This window comes from Rissa tridactyla, chromosome 1 (genome assembly GCF_028500815.1).
Source record: "Rissa tridactyla isolate bRisTri1 chromosome 1, bRisTri1.patW.cur.20221130, whole genome shotgun sequence".
Classification (NCBI taxonomy): domain Eukaryota; kingdom Metazoa; phylum Chordata; class Aves; order Charadriiformes; family Laridae; genus Rissa; species Rissa tridactyla.
Window position 1 is genome coordinate 141553323 of NC_071466.1, and position 21509 is coordinate 141574831.

The following is a 21509-nucleotide window of genomic DNA, read 5'->3' on the forward strand; positions in this document are numbered from 1 at the left end:
AAATGGACCAAAACTTTCAGGAGCATTCCTGAAATTGTTAGCATTTTAAGGCTATCCATGCCTCTCTTTTTTTTACAGAACATAGTAGGGTGTATACCTTGAGCAAAACAGAGGCACACAAACATGCCATCCCACGCAAATTAATTCTTCACCATTAAGAGCTCTATTCATTGCCTAGCACAATTACAGTACAATTTATTAAATAGATTATTCCATCTGGAGAGCACAGGTCCAAATTCTCACACCCCATGATATAGCCTCTATGCTTTTCTAAGCTATATCACAAAATACAGATGGACACACCACATCCCGTACCTTTCCCTAAAGCTCCCAGTGCAGGACCTGAAATAACACACAGCCTCATTCACTCCTTGGCAACCAAGTGAGAAAAGTATAGTGAGAAAGAAACTCAGTTGTGTTTTGAACAACTGGTTTATTACATAGTGCATAAGTGATCTATGGCAACAACCTGTAAGTCATGAAACACATTTTTAAATGTTTGAAAGAAACACAGTATTGCTAATGAAAAAATGAACTGAGTGTTTTCCAACTCCAGAGGAATGAAACTGAATAAAGGCATAACTATTCCATTAATAAAAGATGCCATCAAACAAAGAAACAGTCCTCCTGCCAAAATCTGGTACTGATTTGCTAGTACTGAAAACAACTTACAAGTATAAAAGTGTTTCAAGTTCCTCCAAACAATGAACTTTCAAGCATCCTGATCACTAGACCAGCCCCACTGAAATCACCCTCCTAACAAATCAACACAAGTAGTGCTAGTTTTAAAACACTAACATACAGCAGTCTGCTTTATGGGCCAGTTCAGGAAAAGGATTTCAGAACCCAGCACAAATCCTTTTCTACAACTAGGCAAAATGAAAACAGTAGATGGTCTCTCACTTCTCCAGGTACTTGCTCTTCTGCCTCACTTCAGATTAACTTTGTGGTGACACCGGTACAAACTGTGGAGGACAAAGCAGTTCCCCTCCTATTTCACCCTTCAGTACCTTGAGACCCTGTGCTGCACAGAAGAAATTGCCCCAGTTTGAGGCAGCAGGATAGTTTCTTCTTCCCTCTTTTGCCCAGCAGAAGAACTGCAGAGATCAGCCAGGCCACCTGCAGGCTCTGCAAACAGCTAGTCAATAAGCCAAGGAAAGGACTTGCTGCAATCCAGAGCCTTCTGCACTTTTACGTCACTTAGTTCACCCTTCCCCAAAATGGCAAAGTTCCCCCAAAGTTGCCACCACGTGACTGCTAACTTTGCTTTCACCCTTCACCTATTTGATCTGTTTAGGCGGCAACCAGAAGGCCAGGTTTTGCTGCCTTTTCTCCAACATGAGGTCAAATTCTCGGCCAACCCTTAGACACCACAGTACTTGCATTTCTGAATGTTTACGCTTCATGCTTCACTTCCTGTGGCTTCTCTGAGTCCTTCTAAGAGAAAAGCCTTGATCATAGAATGATAGAATGGTTAGAGTTGGAAGGGATCTTAAAGATCGACTAGTTCCAACCCCCCTGCCATGGGCAGGGACACTATGATTTGTATTTTCTCTAGGATTTTCTGAGTTTAATAAAACATCTGAGTTTTAATTTAAGAACAGTGGCCATATTCCTTCATCTGATACCCCCAACACTGTCTTAATGCTTGCAGAGCTGCGTATGACAAGTCAGAAGTGGTTTCAGGTATATTGTACATGTGCAAGCATACCAGGCCTTAGCATTGGCCCTCCATGGCACTCAGAGCAAGCACAGGAATGGATCAGAAGCATAAAGCAAATGTCATAAGCTTTTTGCCCAAGCTCACAGAACGAGCAACGCAGACAGGAATGGACTATGATGATACACACTTCAAGCTTTTGGGTCACTTACAGAGCTACTCTGTATAAAGGGGTAAGCCTGCAAAGCCCTTTCCTCCCTATCCTACCAGGGGCGCAGGAGTGAGCTGTGTGGTCCTACTTGCCAGCTGGGGTTAAAGCATGCCAGCGCTCCACAGCCTTTTCAGGCATCTGTTCCTTCTTATCTTCATGGTAAAACATCTTTTTCCCTTTTAGAAAGTAGGAATTTCCCATGTTCCAACTTCTGTCCATTGCCTGTTGTCCTTTAACTACATCTTTGAGAAGAGTCCAACTCTGTCTTCTCCACACTGTCCTCACCTGATTTTAGATAGCCTTCTCAAGTTTGAGCAAATCCGGGTCCCAAAGCCTCTCCTGTACATCACATGCTTCAGCCACCTACCCCTCCACTAGGCTTACTCTAGTATGCCAGTTTCTCTCTTGTTCGGAGGCATCCCAAACTGGACACAGTACTCCCGATGTGGTCTCACAACTGTTGAACAGAGGGGAACCACCACCTCCTTCACCAGGGTGGCTATAGTCTTGCTAAAGCTCAGCATCTCATTGGCCTCATGGGCAGTCTGGTGACTTGGTTTCAGGGGTCTTGAGTCGCTCAGAAGCCAATGTCCCCACAGCACCGACAGCACAGATGCACACCTGTCTGTTTCAGGTTGAGTCCTCTGGAGTCCTTAGTGATCCAACGTGTATTGTCAAAGGAGTTAAGAGCAGAGAGGACAAAGGGATTTTCAGTCAGGACAGTTAGACAAGCAGACCACAGCCACCAAACATGATCAGATATTAAATTAACATCATAATGTTAATTTCTTCCACAAAAGATTGGGAAAGCTTCTGTTATTGTTTCCTCCTCTACCCACGGGCTCTCTAAAATACCCATCTCTGCTTATCCTTGCATGTCTAAGATCGTGATTAGTTGCTTCAATAAATGCAGAGTGTAAGAGTGTTAAAAATACCCTGTAAAAATATTTCGTAAATCAAAAACCCTCTGTCCACACTATGCACTTATTCAATACACATTACAGAGTTACTTTCTCCCAAAACACTTCATGACAGCCAGCGGCAACTGTGTAGTAGAGAACAAAGTGTTCCTGCAGCCTTAACATCCCCTGATCTCAGCCAGACACAGCAAACTGAGTACTGTGCGGGGAATCATTACCGGGAACTGAGAAGCGGTCCAGTAGGTCACACCAGCTCCACCTATGTTGCAGCGTATGAATCTTCAGACACCCAAAGCCATACAGGAACAAGGCCCTGAAGCTTAGTGTGCATCTCTGCCAACACCTTCCCATAAACTACTTTGCTCCGTTCGGTGTGGTTTTACACATTTTTGGTTCGATGGGGTTTGGCGGTTGTTTCCCCAACAGGAGAGCCAAGATAGACCAAAGTCAACCCTGATCCCTCCACCGCCCACCTCCACCCCGGCCCAAGGATTACTGCAGCAGGTCCTCCCTTTGCATGTGTTGCCTGCTGCTCCAGGCTCTCTAGAGTCCTGCTTCCCAAACACCGCCTGTCCCACACGGTGGGGGCTCTGGGATCTGAGGCTGCAAACAGCAGAGGCAGGGACGAGTCTCCCTCCTCCTATAAAACAGGCTGAAAGAAGAATTCCTAGAAGCAGGAGCAATCCCCACGAGTGTGCACAGGGGCACTAACTGTTTGGATGGGGAGAGCAAATGCAGAGCGTGGTGTCCCTGGTAAAGCAATCTTGCTTCCCCAGTTTGCTTGGGGAATGTCCTGGTTTGAGATAAAACAGAAGCGATTTTCTGTTCAGTAATTTTACTTTGTAGCTAAGCCTCTTCAAACTCTCTGAAACTCTTGAAATTAACAGCATATTGTGCAGAAACTGTTCGCTCTCAGAGAGATAAGACCAAGGAACGGTATGCAGAGAGGCCCTTGCTTATACTTATTGCTATAGCAATCAAGGAGAGTTAACTTCGTTATTTGCCCCGTTGGAGGATCGGAAGCGGAAAAGTGTAGAGGGGTCCCACCTGCGGGGAGGAGCGGACAGGACAGGTGACCCAAAACTGACCAACAAGGTATTCCATCCCATCTGCCCCATGCTCAGTATAAAAGCTGAGGGATCAAAAGTTCAGCGCTCTTTCTTCAATGGCTGGTGCCTGAGGAGGACTCTGTCTGTTTGCCTACCTTTGAACCCAATCCATGCATTCTGGAAACCAGTTCCTGAATCCAGTTCCCGAATCCAGTTCCCATCTGTCGCCGAGTCCAGTCTGGGACTTTCCCTGTGCCTGCCGGTGATGTGATCGTCACCCTGGGAGTTTGATATGGTTTTGTGTATATAGTATCTATTTCATTATTTCCTTTTTATTATTTTATTAATATTTCATTGAAGTAGTTTAGTTGCTTCTAAACTCATAAATCTTTCTATCTCTCCTCCTCCTCTCCTTGGAGAGAGGGGTGGGGGAGACCATCTGTCGTTCTCATTGGCCAATCCGTCCCAAACCACAACAGGGAAGCAAGCTGCTTCCACAATTAAAAACAGTCCCTCTGCAGAGGAGTCAGACCTCTAGGCAGAAACCCTCAGCCGGGTCAGATCACAGTCATTATAACATCATATTTATTGTGTGGATTTTGAGATACCACAGACTTTCCTTTATAGTTTCAGTAAATTCTGACATACCTGTGAGCTGACACTTTGTCCCAACCCAAAGGGCTACCCAGCCTGGCGGTGTGTGGAGATCGTGACCAGGAGCACGCAAGAGTCCATAATACACATGGACATGGAGGCTTTTATCCTCTAATTTTTTCTGCTTTATTACAGATTATCACAAATACCACACAAATTGCCACTAGCAAGTAAATGACCACAAAAAAAAAAAAAAAACAACAAAAAACCCCACCTCCAGCAAGTATACCTAGGGTTAAGAAAGCGAATATACGTATATATCTCAAGCTATTAAAAATTACTATCAGTATTCAATAGTATAGTATCAATCAATTGTATAGCAACAATCAATTGTATAAAATAATTGTATAGCAACAATCAATATTATAGCAACAACCAATAACAGCAACAACTGTACTCCAAGAATGATGCAGTGCACGCTGCTAGAATAGCGTGTGTACCCCTCTTCACGGCCCAGCTCTCAATATCAGCTCCTCAAAATCTCTTTGGAGCTGTGTCTTCACCGTGTCAGAAAAGAACATTTTTCCTCATGCATGAGCCCTCATGTAATTGGAAAGTGATGTCTGCGGTGGCAATTCCACAGTCGTTTGGTATTGGAAACATATTATATTATTCCTCATTGAGAAATACTATGTCAGAATGCCATAGTATATAAAATGACCTCAAAAATTGCAGCAGCGTTGTTCAGGGTTTGCCAGGGTAAAAGGCACAGGCATTTCGAAATGTTTTATAAACTATGTGGTATTGGTATTTACTGTTCACTCACTGTTATAGTCTTTTCTTTGCACCTGGAGGCTCCTGCTCTAGTTTTAAACCTGGGTTATGTTCACTCAGGATGGGAAGTGTCAGCAGCTCCCCCCATGCTGGGGATTGCTGGCACTCAAATGCCTCATGCAGCAGGCAGGGGGACAAGCCCCACATCTCTACATTGCAGATCAACCTTTCCATGACCACTGTCCAAAATTTAACACCTTCTGGCAGAGCCTTCTGCTGCTTCAGAGAGGCTTTTCAAAGCTGGTAGCTTCTAGTTTGGTGGAGAGTGATGCGCTGAAATGGAGAGGTGTTAAAAAAGAGGAAAGCTCTCAAAGCCAAGAGGAAAGCTCTCAAAGAAGAAGCCAGTGCTGTTTGGAGCAAATGTAGTTGAGAACATCAGCACTTAGGAAGAGATTATGCTGAGCAGCTCTGCAGGTGATGAAGACATGGGACACTCGTGCTATGAGCTGGCTTGTCCCTGCTGGTCCCTGGCAGAAAACGGCATCATTCATTACCATTGGCACTTGGAAATCTGTGCAGAAACAAATATGGATCTAAGCTCCTCCTGTCCTGGACACGCTGGCCTTCCAGGAGGAAGGTTGTTGCAGGATCCTGACAAAAGCAAGGCCTGTTTCTGTTCTCTCACCCTATTCTGTCTCTGGGAGAGCATCAATGGACAATGTCTGCTGGCTCTTAGGGTGGTTTCAGGGACCAAAACGTGCAGTGTGGGGTGCTCTGCTTGGTGTTCTCCTCTAGTTTCTTATTTTTAACCTTCCAGTCCTTGCCTTCGCTTTGTTTTTACCCTTTTTCTTCTGCAATCAATTGCTTTCTTTCCATGTGCTCTTTTGTTCTTGCTCCTCCCCCACTTTTGAGGCAGGAGGCAGCATGTATTTTTGTTATGGATGGAAAAACCACGCCTATGGATGGAAATAAAGAGTAGAGATAGTGGCCAGGAAATGAAGAAGGACTGGACCCCCACACTTTCTGCAATTCAGTAGGTGGCAATTCTGCTGAGTGCTACAGGAGCAGAAGCATGCACTCCTCCTCCTAGAGAGCTCGTTTCCTGGTACCTACCATCCTCCCTGCACGTGCGGAAGCAGAAGCAGGAAAGCTACCATCACCACCACAACCTCACTAAAACCACAGGAACTGCCGTGCTAGTGCCACAACCCGTGCCTCCATCCCCATCTGCACCTTCATGGTGATCACCTGCCGCCCTGCACAGCGAGAGTCATGGGACGCAACTACGTGCTGTCACCTTGGCCAGCGTGTCACCTACAGAGTGGGGAGCTGCTGCCCCTTTCCATCATACCCCACGGCATGCCCCACAAACACTGACACAGAAAGAAGGAAGGACAAAGCGGAGTCCCCTCCAAGCACATGCTCCGTGCTGCCCTGTGCCTTGCCCTTCTCGATCCCTTCCCCCTCCATATTTTTTTTAGTTGAGAAAACAGGAAACAAACAAACAAGCAAAAAAAGTATTGCTCTGTCCTTACAATGCAGAGATACTGTCTTGCACTAGCCGGCTGACTGGCAAACATTTGTCATTGCTGTCATAGACCTTACAGGGGAGCGTGTGTCTCAGCAGCTTTATTTCTGCAGACCATAAAGATGCAGGAGACGCAGTTAGCTACACTGGCTGCAGAGGAGACAGAGGAAGGGCTGGCATTAACTCCAGGCTCGCTGAAAACAGTCCCTTCAGACTGCACTGCACTGGTGTTCCCACGCATCTGAGGAGTGACGCATTTAAAGAAATCATCCATATTCCAGTACAGTTTGCTTTCCACCTCGTGATCTGTGGGTCTAAGTCAGTAGGAGAGAAAGACATGGAAGAACAGTTTGTTGTCATTTAGTTACATTTCTTACTTGCTGTCTAACATAGCATCTTGGATTGTTTTAGAATACTCAAAAAGATTAAGGTATTTAATTAAGGACAGGAAATTAAAATTAGAGAAGTGTTTGTTTAACGTCCCAAGCCAAGAACTTTGAATATCATTAAACTGCATTTTTATATTAAGAGAGGAAAAAATGTTCAAATTCTTCGCAGACCGTGAGATTGCAGTCCTTCAATACCAAATCTACTTTGAGTAACTTGTTCTACAGTTTCCTTTTCATTCAGACATCTGTTTATTGAAATTTATCTTGTGACAGGAAGGATGACGCACAAGACTGGTCTTCTTTATTTCTCCTGCCTCTAGATTTCCTGTATAGCCACAAGGACTGTAGCCCTCTGCACATCGATTCTCACCTGCAGAATGAGGATAACAATCATTTCTGTCTTTGGCCTTATGCAGACCTTTTCTATTTAGACTGCAAGCTCTTCCTGGCAAAGATACCTGTTGCTCTAGGTATTTACCTTACAGAGTCTTGCCTAGGACCTCAGTATGAAAGGAGCAGATATTCTAGTTTTATTAGCTATGCCTGGTTTCCAAACCACCAGCAGCATTTTTCTGTATCTCATCAGCCACACTCATTGAACACAAGTATTTTAAACAGAAATAGGTCAAGTAGTACTCATACATGCCATGCACACTGATTATTTTTCCCCATCTCACTCTGATTTTGAATATTTATGTAATAAATATGCCTAATCCACCACCAGACCTAATTTGGTTTTGTTGCTAAAGTATTTAATATTAATATTAATTTAATATTATCCAGGGTGGAAGAAGATAGTACTGACACAACAAAATTTTCAGGCTACCCTGGATTATTTAAGTGATCAAGGACTTCAGCAGATGATAATGAAGAAATGCAGATGCCTACACAAGACACGTGAATTGACCTTACAGTGACAAGTTACACTGACAAGACCTTACAGTGACGTTTTATGTCAAAAAAAAGAAGGAAGTTAATGCACTACTGCACATGGAAAATTTTGTATATCGTTCTAAATGATAAATGAATCACCACAAGAAAAGGACTTCGCTGACAGACAGACAGTTGGGTGATGATGTGCTGCCAAAGTAGATCTGCTGTCAGAATAGCAAGCAGGCTAGGACACAAAGAATATGGTGATGGATAGTGCTGACAATATTACAATGCTCGTATAAGTCAATGGCGTATTGGTTTCCTTTTTAGCACATACTCGTCATACCATGAGATGGTCTGATCTCTCTGCAGACCCATTAGCCCATGTAGGTCTCTCACTGCACTTCTCATGCAACATCCTTCCCTTGCTGTGGTCCACCAGGGAGAACAGTACTTCTTGCTACAGTACCTTCAGCACTACAGCATGCAATGCTGTGAAGAAAAACTGTTAATCTGGCACAGATTAGGAAAAGAAACCTTTTCGAGCAGTCCAAATGTTATTCATATCTCTGATGGAAGGTGCTTGGCTCCACCGGCTGCAGCCATGAGGCAACTGCACAGGCTGCCGAACAGGGAACTCGAGTCGAGCAACGCTGTCAAGCCCATGTCAGGATGACTCACCACTTCAAAAGTCACAGGTGATCGCTGCACGCCCTTCTTCGTTCTCCTCTTTGGTCGAGAATGGACCTATCAGTAGAAGCAATGCGGGGCTCTGGCTGATGATGTAGCTGCATGGGCTCGTTTCATTTCTGGCCTCTAAGAGCTTCCTGGTGCAGATGCACAGCCTGCAGACGTGCTGGGGAGAAACTACTGATGCTTGCTACCCGTACAGGGGACACGGTGACACCAGGCTCAACTAGCAAAATCTACAATTGGACTTTTTTGGAACCTTCTTTGGTTTGTGGCTGCAAAGGCTTCAAATGGTGAGTGACTTTTCAAGGTGTTAAACGTTATATTTCCTTTATGCTGAATCACATACTATCTGTAAAGAAATTTTGCACTTTCCTGGAAGATAACATTTACAGGAAGTACAGCCACTAATCGTTATTGGTGGCCAGACCATCAGGTTCTGTAGATAAACCCAAATAAGCTTCTTTATAACATCTGAGGTTTTCACCCTAGTCTCTCTGTCATGCTTATTTTTATGGTTTTACCTGTTTTATTGAGCTTACTAGTGTTAATTGTTTTCATGTCGTTATAATGCTGTGATGCTTTCTCTTCTGTACTCCAACTCTCCCTCCTGATTTCTGTTCTCCCCCAGGTCATTTCCTTTTCGTTAAGGCTGTCAGTTCTTGAGGATGGGGTCTGTGTCTTCCACTACATAATAGCAACACACAAGTGCTACAAACAAGTAAATAACAATCCCAGTGAATACTAGCCTCACCAAAAATACAAACACAGCTGATAATGTTGCTGGGTTCCTTTCTCTTGTGCCTCCCATTCTAGAACATTACAAAATAATGTTTTGCAAGACTTCTGCAGCTGAATGACTGAGCTTTTTTGGTGTAAAAGACCTAGTTGGCTGACATATGCAGCATTCTTAACCCAGCACTTCATAAAATGCTTAGTACTTCTCAAACACTAACTTAACTTCTGCAGTAAATGCAATCTGCTAATACCTCTGTAAAATACTTTCTAAAGGAGACTAACTTTTTTAATGTTCAAAACTGCACACACCATACCCCATAAGCCGCTTAACGTTATTTCTGCTGCATTCACCCTTCTTTCATTGTGTTGTCTAAAACATGGATATTTCCCGTATTATTTCTACTCATCTGACTAGTTTCATGTTATCCAGCAGACATGTTTGCAACTTTAAGATAAGCAAATGCATTTGTCTTTCCAGTGTTATGATTTCACTCTGGGAATTGCAGGAATCTCTCAATATCATCCTGAAAATATGTCACCTGCAAAAAGTGATAGGCACTAGAATAGTAAAAATTGTGTAACCATTAAGAAATAAATGTATTTTTGTTCAGCTGAATACAAGACTACTGAAAAATAAACTTCAGGAATAGTAAGCACAAAGCTAATCTTTCAGCACCTTCCTAATTCTTATTTACTGGCAGGATTCCTATGGTACAGAGGCATATTGAGATCAGGAGGCTTTGGGGGAGCACAATCAAAACATTACAAATAAGCCGTGCTTTTTGCTGCGTGAGAGGTAGAGAGTTAATCGCATTAAAAAATGTAAAAAGAAACACATTAATTCAGCTTCTCTTCTAATAGATGGATTGGCCCAGTTCAGTGAGACCTTAAGAAACTAACACTTGTCTGATATATGTAGACTTTACAAGAGTTTCCAAAGCACCCTAAAATATCAGAAGTCAGTGTCTTGTTTGGGGTACAAATGCCTCAAGGTCTGACTAAAGATTTTTAACTCACTAACAGTTGTTCCATTGACTGGGGAGGGAGATAGAGATGAACTGACAAAGTCAACCAAGAACCAAAAGCAAGGTAAGTTAGTCCACCCCGCTCTGTGCAATCGCAGCGAGATCGCTGCCAGCGTGGGAGCTGGTTAGTGGCAGTCAAACTCGAGCAGCTCTGCAGGTCGCTGCTCTGACCACAGCGCAGATGTTTCCTACGGGTATACCCTGCCTTTAAATTTCTGACCTGCAGTGATTTGCATAACTTGAATGCAGTTCTTCAGAAAAGTTAGAGGTAGCAGGTTAGTGGGTGATAAAAGGTAATCAAAGATTACTTGTGGTAGCAGCAAGCAGGAGGTGGCATCACAGAATCCAACTATAACTTTCTGAGTCAGTCCCATGAGATTCCTAGTATTGCAGGAGCCAATTTTTTTCCAAATTAAACAATTTCTTTTGTAAAGTGCCATGCTTTTTACTTAGAATGTTTGCATTTTCTCCCTACATCATCACAATATTTTAAAGTAATTTTCCAGTGATTCAGTTTGCAGGGTATTTTTGTCTTTTGCCTTTTTCCTTGAAGAAATTCCTATCTTCTTTTTCAATCTTCATTTTATAAAAAGTGGGAACATTCCACGAAACCAAATACGCATGTAAAAAAATTAAATATATGGCCCTTGCAGTGCCTTACGGGAGACATTTTTTTCCCTGCAAAAAATAAAAATTTCTCCTCCTCCAAGATCAGCCTGAACACTCGGTGCAAATGCTCGACTAGTCTATTGGTAGTTCAGCAGCAGCCCTCCCTCACTGAAGCATTAAGCTGCGGCGGTAGGAGCCTGCCGAATCATGCGTCCTTGATAACAGCAGCAGGCTGCTTACTCGTCAGTCTGGAGGCGTCTTAGCCAAACATCATCAGGGAAAGCAAAGGTCGAGTGTCTCAGTTATAAGCATCTGGGGTTAATAACTATAGTAGTTTTGGAGCATCAGATGATTCACAACTGAATATGCCACAGGTTCTCAGGTGTTTTTGTCAGCCTGGAGAATGGCCTGCAACTGTCAAAAGTATCTTCTGTATTAGTGGGTGAGGAAGCGTGAAAAGAATACCGTGAATGCTCTGCAGTTATAAGCCACCGCATGTGATTTTTGACCTCAGTAACAGGCAGGGCTTCAGAGTGAATAAATACTGAATAACCTGTCCTTAGATTAACAGCTGTGCAAACATTCATATTCCACTATATCCTTGTGTGCAAAATCTGCTCTGTCTGACACAGGTATTGAACCTCTCCACTGCCCTTGTTCCACACCCCACTCTCATTCTCTGCCCCTCTGGACTCAGGTCTCGCAAAACCTCTTGAAGGGTCTACGGCTTGTGCTCTCTGCACCCATCACCTCTTCCCTCTCCCTTTCTCCCTCTCCTAGGAATCTTAAGTTCCCTAACTTCCCTGAAGCCACTGTGCTTTTAGCCTTGTTTGCACGTATCTTTTGGATTCTTCTTCACCCTTTCACCTTTCTGTTTCTTCTCAAGTGTCATCCCAGGCATGCTGGCCTGTCCAGCTCTACCAATCCATTGGTTAAATGAGCATCTGCTGCAGACAAAGGCTAAAATCAACTGCAAATCGATTTATATTTATGAAAGTATAAAGTTTATATAGTTCTTTATTACCTGTAAATATAAACACCTGAAGATAATTTTCAGCAGTTGACTACTGCCCAAAATCATTGGCAATCAAAGTAATCAGAGACTGCAATGAAAGCATAAAGTGTAACCCTCCATTCTCATGGTTTTCTATTTAAGGTTTTCTCCTCAGGTACAGATAAATGCCTGTTTTGGACAAACCGTTACTGAATTCCTTGTCAGCCTTGCGCAGAGCCTGCATGTTGACTTGAAGGGAGACATGTTCCTCTGGCTATTTGAAGATGCAATACGGCTGAGATCTGTTGTAAGTAAACTGTTATCATAGAATGGTTAGACTTGAAAGGGACCTTAAAGATCATCTAGTTCCAACCCCCCTGCCGTGGGCAGGGACACCTCCCACTAGACCAGGCTGCTCAAAGCCCCATCCAGCCTGGCCTTGAACACTTCCAGGGATGGAGCACCCTTCTCTGGGCAACAGTGTCTCACCACCCTCACAGTAAATAATCTCTTCCTAATATCTAATCTAAATCTCCCCTCCTTCAGTTTAAAACCATTACCCCTCATCCTATCGCTCCACTCCCTGATGAAGAGTCCCTCCCCATCTCTCCTGTAGGCCCCCTTTAGGTACTGGAAGGCTGCTATTATGTCTCCCCAGAGCCTTCTCTTCCCCAGGCTGAACAACCCCAACTCTCTCAGCCTGTCTTCATAGGAGAGGTGCTATTGTGTCTAACACAGCAGATGAAATGCCTGTACCGTGTGTCAACCCTCCTGATATGTATGGTGCTGTCTTACAAGCAATGCTACAATTTCTGCCACACCTTCATCCCTACAGCTGGCAAGTCGGAAACATCAGGCTTTACGCTTTTGTGGGTGGGGCAAATCACTGCCCAGGTTTTCCAAAGAGAGGAAGCGTTAAGTAGTCAGCATTTAAATGCAAAGGCAGCAAGAGCCTTCTGCCTTTACATTAGGTGCCTCCCAAGTCCCGAAACATGCTGGCGCTGGAGAATCGCTGCGAGATCTGGTGGGAGCCAAGTTCTTCTTTAACCATTTCCCATTTCCTTTTCCTATCACAAAGCGGCGCCCCTTGCAGCGAGCCCACCCACCCTGACGATGGCCCATAGCGGGGGGCGGCCCCTCCCCGCTTCCCCCCGTCAGGCCCCCGTCAGGGCCGGGGAAAGCGGATCCCGGCCGCCGGTCCCCCGCCTACCCCCGGGGCCGGGCGCTCCGGCAGTTCCGTCCCCGTGATCTCCTCACCCGGCGGAGCAGCCGCTCCGCACCCATGGGACGCCGAGGGGGCGGTGGCGGGGACCGCAGCAGCTCCCCGGAGCGGGGGCCGGGGACCGCCAAAGGTGAAGGGGCAAAGGGAGAGGGGCCGGGGCGGGACGTCGCGGGGGCGCCAGTGGCCGCAGCCGGGGCGGGGAGCCGGGAGACACCGCCGGTGAGAAGGGCGGACAGCGGGGGTGTCGTCCCGGGTGGGGAGGTGGCCGCGCAGCCCCCGTCGCCGGGGCAGGGACGCCGGCCGCTCCGCTCCGCCCGGGCCGGCAGCGGGGCTGGGCGCGGCGGCTGCTGTCCCGCGGCGTCCCGGGAGCCGCCAGGCGGCTGGAAAACCCCCTGGCTGCGGCACGGCTGCGGGTGCCGCCCGGCGTGGAGCGGCCGATCCGATGGAGGTGCCGGCGTCGAGGGACGACGGCCGGCCGGGGCGGCCCTGGGCTGGCGGGGAGGCGGACGGCGCCTGGCTCCGGATTGCAAAAGCCACCCGAGAAACAGCCGGAGGTGCCGTCGGGCATCGTGTGGACGGAGGCGTGCGTGGGGCCGGCTGGGAATCGGCCCCGTGGCAGCATCCCGTAGGGAGGGACGCACCTTGTGCGTGGCGGCTAGATATCCCCATCGCTGTGCTGCGGCTCGTCACGGAGGTAGGAGGCTGCCCGGGCAGAGCCCCGTGCTGGCAGCAGAGTCGCCACCAGTGAGAGGGGACCCTCCCTCTGCCCCCACCCCCATCAGGGGCACCGCGTCCCCTGCGACTGCCTGCAAAGTTGGACGCGAGGCACGGCCGTGGAGAGTTGGTTGGTCCTTCCCCCCTCCAAACCCAGCTCACCGCTCGGCTCCTGGAAGGGAGACAGGGAGAAAGAGAGACTCTGAAAAGCTATGGCTGTGGGATAAGGCTGGATATTCCTCAGAAGAAGTTTTGGACTCCGGAGTTGATGACTTGTCTTATTTCTCTTATCCATGCCGTGTTTAAGCATCAGGTCAACCTCAGACTTAACTGTCTTCACCCTCATTTATTCCATTCTCATTTCTTTCTTTTTCGATCACTTTGGAGTGTCGGGAACTACCTTACTCTTAGGTTAAGTTCTGGGTGACGTAATTAAAATTCGGAGTAATTCACAGTTCATGTTAGCTAAGTAACTTTGTGATGACAAGCTAAATGTCACACCCTTCCTAGTCTTCAGCTCTGCTCCCAGCCTGCTTTCCACAAAGAGTGACTTTTTTTGGAATAGCTTCATGGGTCCTGCGCTCTACTCTCCTGTCAGCTGGTTGCGGTTTGTTTTTTGGTTTGTTTTTCTTTTTTTTTTAAATCCTGACATTTCATTTTTTCAGGTCTGTTCTCAAATATCTGGTTATGGCGAGGTGTTGCTGGAGTCCTTGCTGCTGCTGTCATTTTGATTTTGTGTATTCAGTTTGGTAAGTGTGTAAATCATTTAAAAAGAAAGTATAATTAGCCTTAGAAATTAACAGAGTTTTAGGTTGTCAGACGTCCCTCAAAGCCTCAAAAAGTTTATTCAGACCTTACCTTATCTCAAAGTTAAGCAAATGTCTCATGACATGCTGTTTAAAATTGTTACCAAGTGCTGGAGAAATGACTCTACTAGTTGCAGTGGTGTTAGGGAGTGTTCAGTTTAGTCTTAGCGTACTTCTGGCATTCAAGTTTATAACCTCACTGTTGGTTTTAATCCAAGTTCACGAAGACAAATAATAAATTGCAACCAATCTGTAGTCCTTCAAAAAATGACACTACAATAAACAAAGCTATTAATCCAGCTGTAAGGAAGCAACACTTGCAAAAACTGTAAGTTGTAGAAGAGTTCTTGGAGGATATGTTATTATCACCTTCTCAGCTACTTCTACCAGCCTGCTCCTGATCATCACTTTAAAGGTATATCAGCAACAATAAGAGTGCAGGAGCCAGAGTATATAATTAATTTACAATAATTATTTCTGCTGGGTAGAAGTAATAAGGCTATGGTTAGACTTAGATGATTTCAGATGATGCAGTCAGAAAGCAAGCTAAAAAGCTCCAGAAACCTTTTCCAGTTGGAAGAAATGGGTAGATTGTTTTTTGTCTTTTCGCAGTAAACCGTTCTTCAGACAAAGGTTTTCCTGTTTGTCCTTCCCTGGAACTCTGTCCATCAGATTGGCTCTATTTCCAGAGGAAATGCTATTACCTCTCGGAGAGTGAAGCCAACTGGAACTCCAGTCAGAGCTTCTGCTCTTTGCACAATGCTTCTCTCCTGGTGATCGAAGATCATCAGGAACTGGTAAGGGAACAAAAAGGGGGTCCTCGTTTCACCCCATCTCACTTCTGGGGAGCTGCACAATGAACCAGTGTGTTCTTCCAGCTGCTTAAGCTGGATGGTTTGAAAGCTCATGCAAAGACGGTGACGAGTCACAGCTTGCTGAAGGCTGCCTGCCTTCCTGCCTCTCCCTGCTAACAGCAAACATCAGTTTTAGCAGTTGACATTTTAAAAAATGCCCGAGGCTTATCTGACTTTCATTTGGTGCTGCTCACAGCCGTAAGTACTCACATTGAAGGCAACTATCAAGGTAAACACTGTTGCATCTCATTCACCTTTAATTAGACAACTGTTGTCTCTTAGCAAGCTAGGTTAACGACAGCCTGGTAGATATGATAGTCTTGACCTTTGGAGTTACGAGATAGTTATCCTAACCACAGGTTTGAGCATCTTTTTCTGTATTATACCACAGTATTAGTAGAGTCCACCTAGCACAAAGACCTAGGAGAATACACTCTTCCATATCTGTTACAGACCTTGATAGCAGGCCTGGATAATTTAAAACAGCTTCTCTCTAGGTCAGCTCTAATCTCTAAAATGTCTTCCACAAATCCTTGCTATCTGGTAATAAAAACTCAGTATGGTGAAGATATATCAGTAATGGAGAAATGCGTTAGCTGCAAAGGTGTTCATCATTCTTTGAAGACTTTCTTGTGGAAAGACAGCAAAATGATGCATTTGCAGTTCCATAGCAGTTCATAATATTCAGTAGTATACTTGTGTTCTCATAGTTGGCATTTCTGTCACTACAGTATCTGAGTTCTGTCTCAAAATTAATCCGTTTGATTTCTGATTGAGTTGTAAGTTCTCTTTCGGTTACGTGGATCACACAAGATCCAGATGCAGCAGTACTCCATAGATTTAATTTTTAATATTATTTCTTCAGGGACAAAGGCAATATCGTTGTTTTGCTTTCTAGCCCTGGATCAAAGACTTTGTGTTTTGATAATTGGACTGAGCATGCAAAACTTCTTTTCTCATATGGGTTTATTCCTACAGAGTTTTATGGTGAAGATAACAAAGGAAGACCCGTGGATTGGACTCTATAAAAGAAATGAAGAGTTCTTTTGGGTAAATGGGAAAGCATTAGACAATGAACTGTAAGTCGATGTTGAGGGGTTTTGCTGGTGATACAAGATTATAGGAGAGTAAGAAAGGATAACTAATAGAGATATAGACAGTGACTTGAAAGAAATATCTGAAGGGATGACTATGGATGGGAAGGGATGACTATCTTTATTTACAATGACGACTTCACATAGCATTGTTAAAACTGTGACAGATGAAAGTTAGGAGATAAATTTGTAATGCCACGTTCAGAAGCAATGTGAGACGGGAGCTCATGGTAACAGACAGTATAGCAAAGCGAAAGTTAAAACCAAGATACCAAAGCAACAGGGGGAGGAATGGAAGATTACAATAACACAAATTCCTCATTATAGAATATATTTTACAAAAGTCTAACCTGCATGCAACCTGCATGAGGTTTATAGCAGAGATATTCCGGAGGCTTCGAAGAGATGTTTTCATACTTGTTATAGAATGTGCCTACAAAAAAGGCCGCCGGGGGGGGAAGGTGAAGCTGTGAATTCATGTTACGTGAGTTGCTCTGTGGTCATGGCCCTGTGTTCTGTCCCACCAGTGTCAGGTGTGGGCCAGTTTGTTCCTCCCACTGATGGCTGTGCCATCTTCTCAGAGACTGATGCTTCTTGTCCTGGGGCAGCTGCCGGCAGGATTTCATAGAGTTACCAGTGACAGTACTAAGCACTGAGATTTCACTAGTCTGAAATGGACTTAAAAAGTGGGAAATTTAAGTACTCTTAAGTTTGTGACATTACTAGTGGTGCGTGACTGTATTCAGTTTATCCTCAAGACTTGATCTGATGAAGAGCTTATGCATTTAATGTGAAATGTGAGCACCATGTAGGCATCTCAAGTTGAAAATTGCAGTCCTTCCCACTCTTGCTTATCCCCTGCCTGCCATACAAACATCGACTGTTTTCATTTTCAGTGATGAAGTTGACATTCTTAGACTTCTGCCTCTGTGCTTGCCTCAGACTGCCCCTCCTGTCTTTAGAAGGGCAAACACCTTGATGTCTAAACTTGGTTGCTATTAGAGTCGTGTTAACACTGGTGGGGATTTGTCCCTTGGCTTTTCCGGAGGCTGTACTAGTTTGGGTGGCCTATTCACAGAATACTAACACTTGATTTGAAAACAGGGTTGGTGAAGGAGCGTACCTCTTAAGTAGCGACACCTACGGTGTGGAAACAGAGGTTCGCTTCCCATTTTCCACCGCCCCCTTAACCATCGTGCCGTGTTCAGTTCTGAGGAAGAGGGAAATGAGAGAGCCATTTGTTTCACAGCTTCTGCTGGAACATTTTAGCTATATAGAAGGATGTGGAAGTCAAAGGTGGAGCCAGTCTTAATAGCACGGTGTCCTTGAGAAGGGCAAACTGGAATTCCAGTCTCCTCTCTAAGGGCATATTTCACATTAAGTGACCACTAGACAAGCTGCAGGAGTACTGCAAGTCTAGTTTTTGTATTCTGGGGCCAAGTCCCATTAAAAAAATCCAGTCTTTGTAGTGTTCTCTTCAAAGCACAAGTTATCATCCTCCCGCGATGCCTTGTCTGTGGTAAATCGGTCTTTGTACAAAGAGAACCTGTGATCCCCGTAGGTCCCTTTGCTCTATTGCGTTATTTGATTGTGGTTGTCAAAGTAAACGTGTCTTTCATTCTCCCTTACAGGATTGAAGTAAAAGGCTCTGGAAACTGTGCCTATCTTGAGTCAAAAGGAGTCTCGGCCTCTGGATGTTATTTAACCAGGAAGTGGGTCTGTAGCTTGAGTATTAGCTTAGCACGATAAAGGTGGATGAAGCCACCACCCTAACACTTAACTGCTCTGATATGATGCCTGCACAGGCTATGTCTATACTCTGGGTGCTGGGAACACATCTCAGCTCCTGCCTGGAGGTGAATGACCTTTCTGGTAGCCAGAATTCTCTGCCCATGTAGGAAGCTTCTGTTTTTTAAAGATACCATTTAAAAGGCTTGCTTCAGCATCTTGATAAGTCATTTCCTTGCCCCATTTTTCTAGCTACTGCTCAGCCTGTAGTTTCTTTCTGTTGTGTCATGAGTATTTCTTCCACTAACTCTTCTCTTGCAGGATCCTAAGCAGCTGCTCTTTCTTTTCCTTTTTGGTGTGCAGTTGGAGGCATTTGTTCTGCTTTTCCCTTAGCCAAGCTCTGTGTGCAGGGATGGTTTGTGAAGTGGGTCTGCCTGAAGGTCTACCAGTGCCTCTCAGATATAGGGTGATGCAGAAATGAACGCTGTTGTTTTAGACAGGGCCATTGCAGATTTTGCTCTCATTTGATGGGGTGCATCTTTTGTGATTCCGCATTGTGTTCCATGTTTTGCTAATGTTATTTTGCATTAATCATGTTACATTAGCTTGACAGTATTATCATTGGCATTTATGTAGCTGCACTGCGCCTGAGGTGGTTCTTCCCACAGCACTTACATTACAAAAAAAAAAGTCAGAATAGAGAGACTATTTATTTACCTGAGCATCTGCACTAATGGGGAAAAAGAGCTTGAACTGAAAAAGTAATAGTGAAGCTGCAGATGTTAATGTTGTAAAGTTAGAAATAGTCTTCAGTGTAAATAGGCAAAATCATGAGTAGAGAATAAGAGAATGAACAGTAAAGGATTTTCTCTGTGGTTTTCTGGTGTCCTGTGCCTCTCAGATCATGAGGCTTCCAAGCAAGCGGTTCATTTCTGGATGGACAATGACTGTGTTTTTCCATGTGCGTATCATTTTCAGCAGCAACACCCAATGCTGTTGAGTTGCTATGAGCCTGAATAGAATCGGGATGCAGTCCTGCTGAACTCTGTCCACTCATGGCTAGCAGGTAACCCGAAGATTAAAAGTGCCATTTGACCCAGAGGAAGCAAAGCGGCTTATTTTCCTGGAAGGACTATTTTCCTATCGGGTTTCTAGAGGAGGAATAATGGGAAATTCGCGTGTATAGCAGGGCAAAATACTTCCCTGCCTAGAATAAAATCTGGAAAATTCGTTTTCGTGGGATCTGGGTGCTATGGAGAGGGCTATGGACTCCGCGGGACTTCTTGGAGGAGCAAGTGGAGCCAGTTTTGGAGTAGCCACTAGAGCGCGCTGTAGTTTCAGGGAAGGGGAGATAACTCTGCCTTCTCGTTTTTTAAGAATGTAAAGTTGCACCAGGTTTGACAGGTTATTTGAAGTCTTGTTGGTGCGTTGGGGTTTTTTGTCCCATTTGTAATTATTTTTGCCTTCACCGTGTTTTTATGCAAATTTTATTGCTGTCTAGTTTCGTTCACGTCTCGGTTATGCTTTCATTATTTTCTGTGACAATAGGACTTTACTGTAACAGGCCCATGCAGTATGGATATTGTTAACAACTTGTGACTTTTAGATGTTTATTTATGTACGGTCACTAATGTTGCTGAACTACACCTTTTTTAATTGCTTGTATTCTTTATAGGCACAGTAACAGAACTCTACAGTATGAATACCCTAATAATCTATGTGTTAATTTATAAGTAACTAGTTGGGGGGAGGGCATTCTGCAATGTTTTTAAATTAACTAGCTCTGAAGGATATGGTATGTGCAATAGTCCTGAATGATAATAAATATCTTTACAGAGCCTCTGAATTACAGTAGTTTGTGTCTTAATACTGTGCCATTAAAAGTATTTTTTGGCTCAGGTACCATTTGGGAAAAATAAAATCACCAGACTGAAGCAAAATACAATTTTCAGGTTTTGTATATAAAAACATCTTTAATCAAAATATTGGGGTTGACATGAGACAAGACATTTGACCCAAAAAAAGAACGCAATTCACTTTCTAACACTTCTAACACACTTTCACGCTTCAAAATATGTCAGACTCTTAACAAAAGCATTTAGCTGAAATGCTGAAGTACTTCTGTGGAAATGCTGAAATGTGCATAGTGAAACACACTCTGTGCAGTAACTTTGGAGGGAAACGTGGAATTTTCTGCAATTCACTCTTGTAAAGTTTTCCAAGTATTTGCATTAGGGGCATGCTAGAGGTACATTTCACAAATTTGGTAGAAATTGTAAGGGATAAGGAGTATTCATATGCCATGTTGTGTCTTAGCCTTTCTTAATTAGCTGATTCACCTGAATATTTCCTTTAACTACAAAATAACATCATGCTTATATGTTTTTTTCTATCAGTGTCATCTATGGATAGAGTCCAAAAATGGGAAATTTTGGTTCTTTCAAGAGGTATTGGAGAAACTGTGAGCACAGTAGGTTACGATGAAAGCTCTTTGTAATCTGACTCTTAAGGGCTGCAGTTAGCATCCTCTCTAGTATCCAAAGTCTGTCATGCTAAGAAATGCAGGGTCAAGCTGCAAACTCACTTTACTTGGAGTGGTGTTTGATGAAGTACTTCACTTCAATGGCTTTTTTTTTTTTTTTTTTAATTAGTGGAATTACTCAAGATTTAGTGACTGCTTAAAATGTAGGTAAGAGCTTCAGTAAGGCCCTGCAAAAACACGTTTAATTACATTAGTAAGAGCGAGAATACTCAAATAGTAGATGTTTCATGAATATTGTTAAAACCTAAACACCACAAACAATTTGAGAGAAGCCAGCTCAGGACTTTAAGTTTTCCTTGGTAAATTCAGTCAGCACGGCTCAAGAAACATCTGACATAAAAACAGCAATTCATCAGTTGTCTCCAATGCATGGAGAAGGGTATGCTTTTAAGTACCCTGAAGGAACATTTTCTCAATGGGGAATATATCTATATCTATAGATAGAGAGATATATCTAATTAATTTCAGACTCTCTCCTTGCCTTTGCTCCTCTGT

General features: G+C 44.2%; 1 protein-coding gene across 1 annotated transcript; it reads left to right on the top strand.

Annotated features, from left to right (window-relative positions):
* The first annotated feature begins 13237 nt into the window (after positions 1 to 13237).
* Positions 13238 to 20753, top strand: LOC128904092 (C-type lectin domain family 2 member L-like). Its single transcript, XM_054187942.1, has 5 exons — positions 13238 to 13406; positions 14656 to 14739; positions 15409 to 15593; positions 16629 to 16729; positions 18376 to 20753. Exons 1-5 carry the CDS (start codon positions 13337 to 13339, stop codon positions 18491 to 18493), a joined length of 558 nt encoding a protein of 185 aa, XP_054043917.1. The 5' UTR covers positions 13238 to 13336; the 3' UTR covers positions 18494 to 20753.
* Positions 20754 to 21509: the final 756 nt, after the last annotated feature.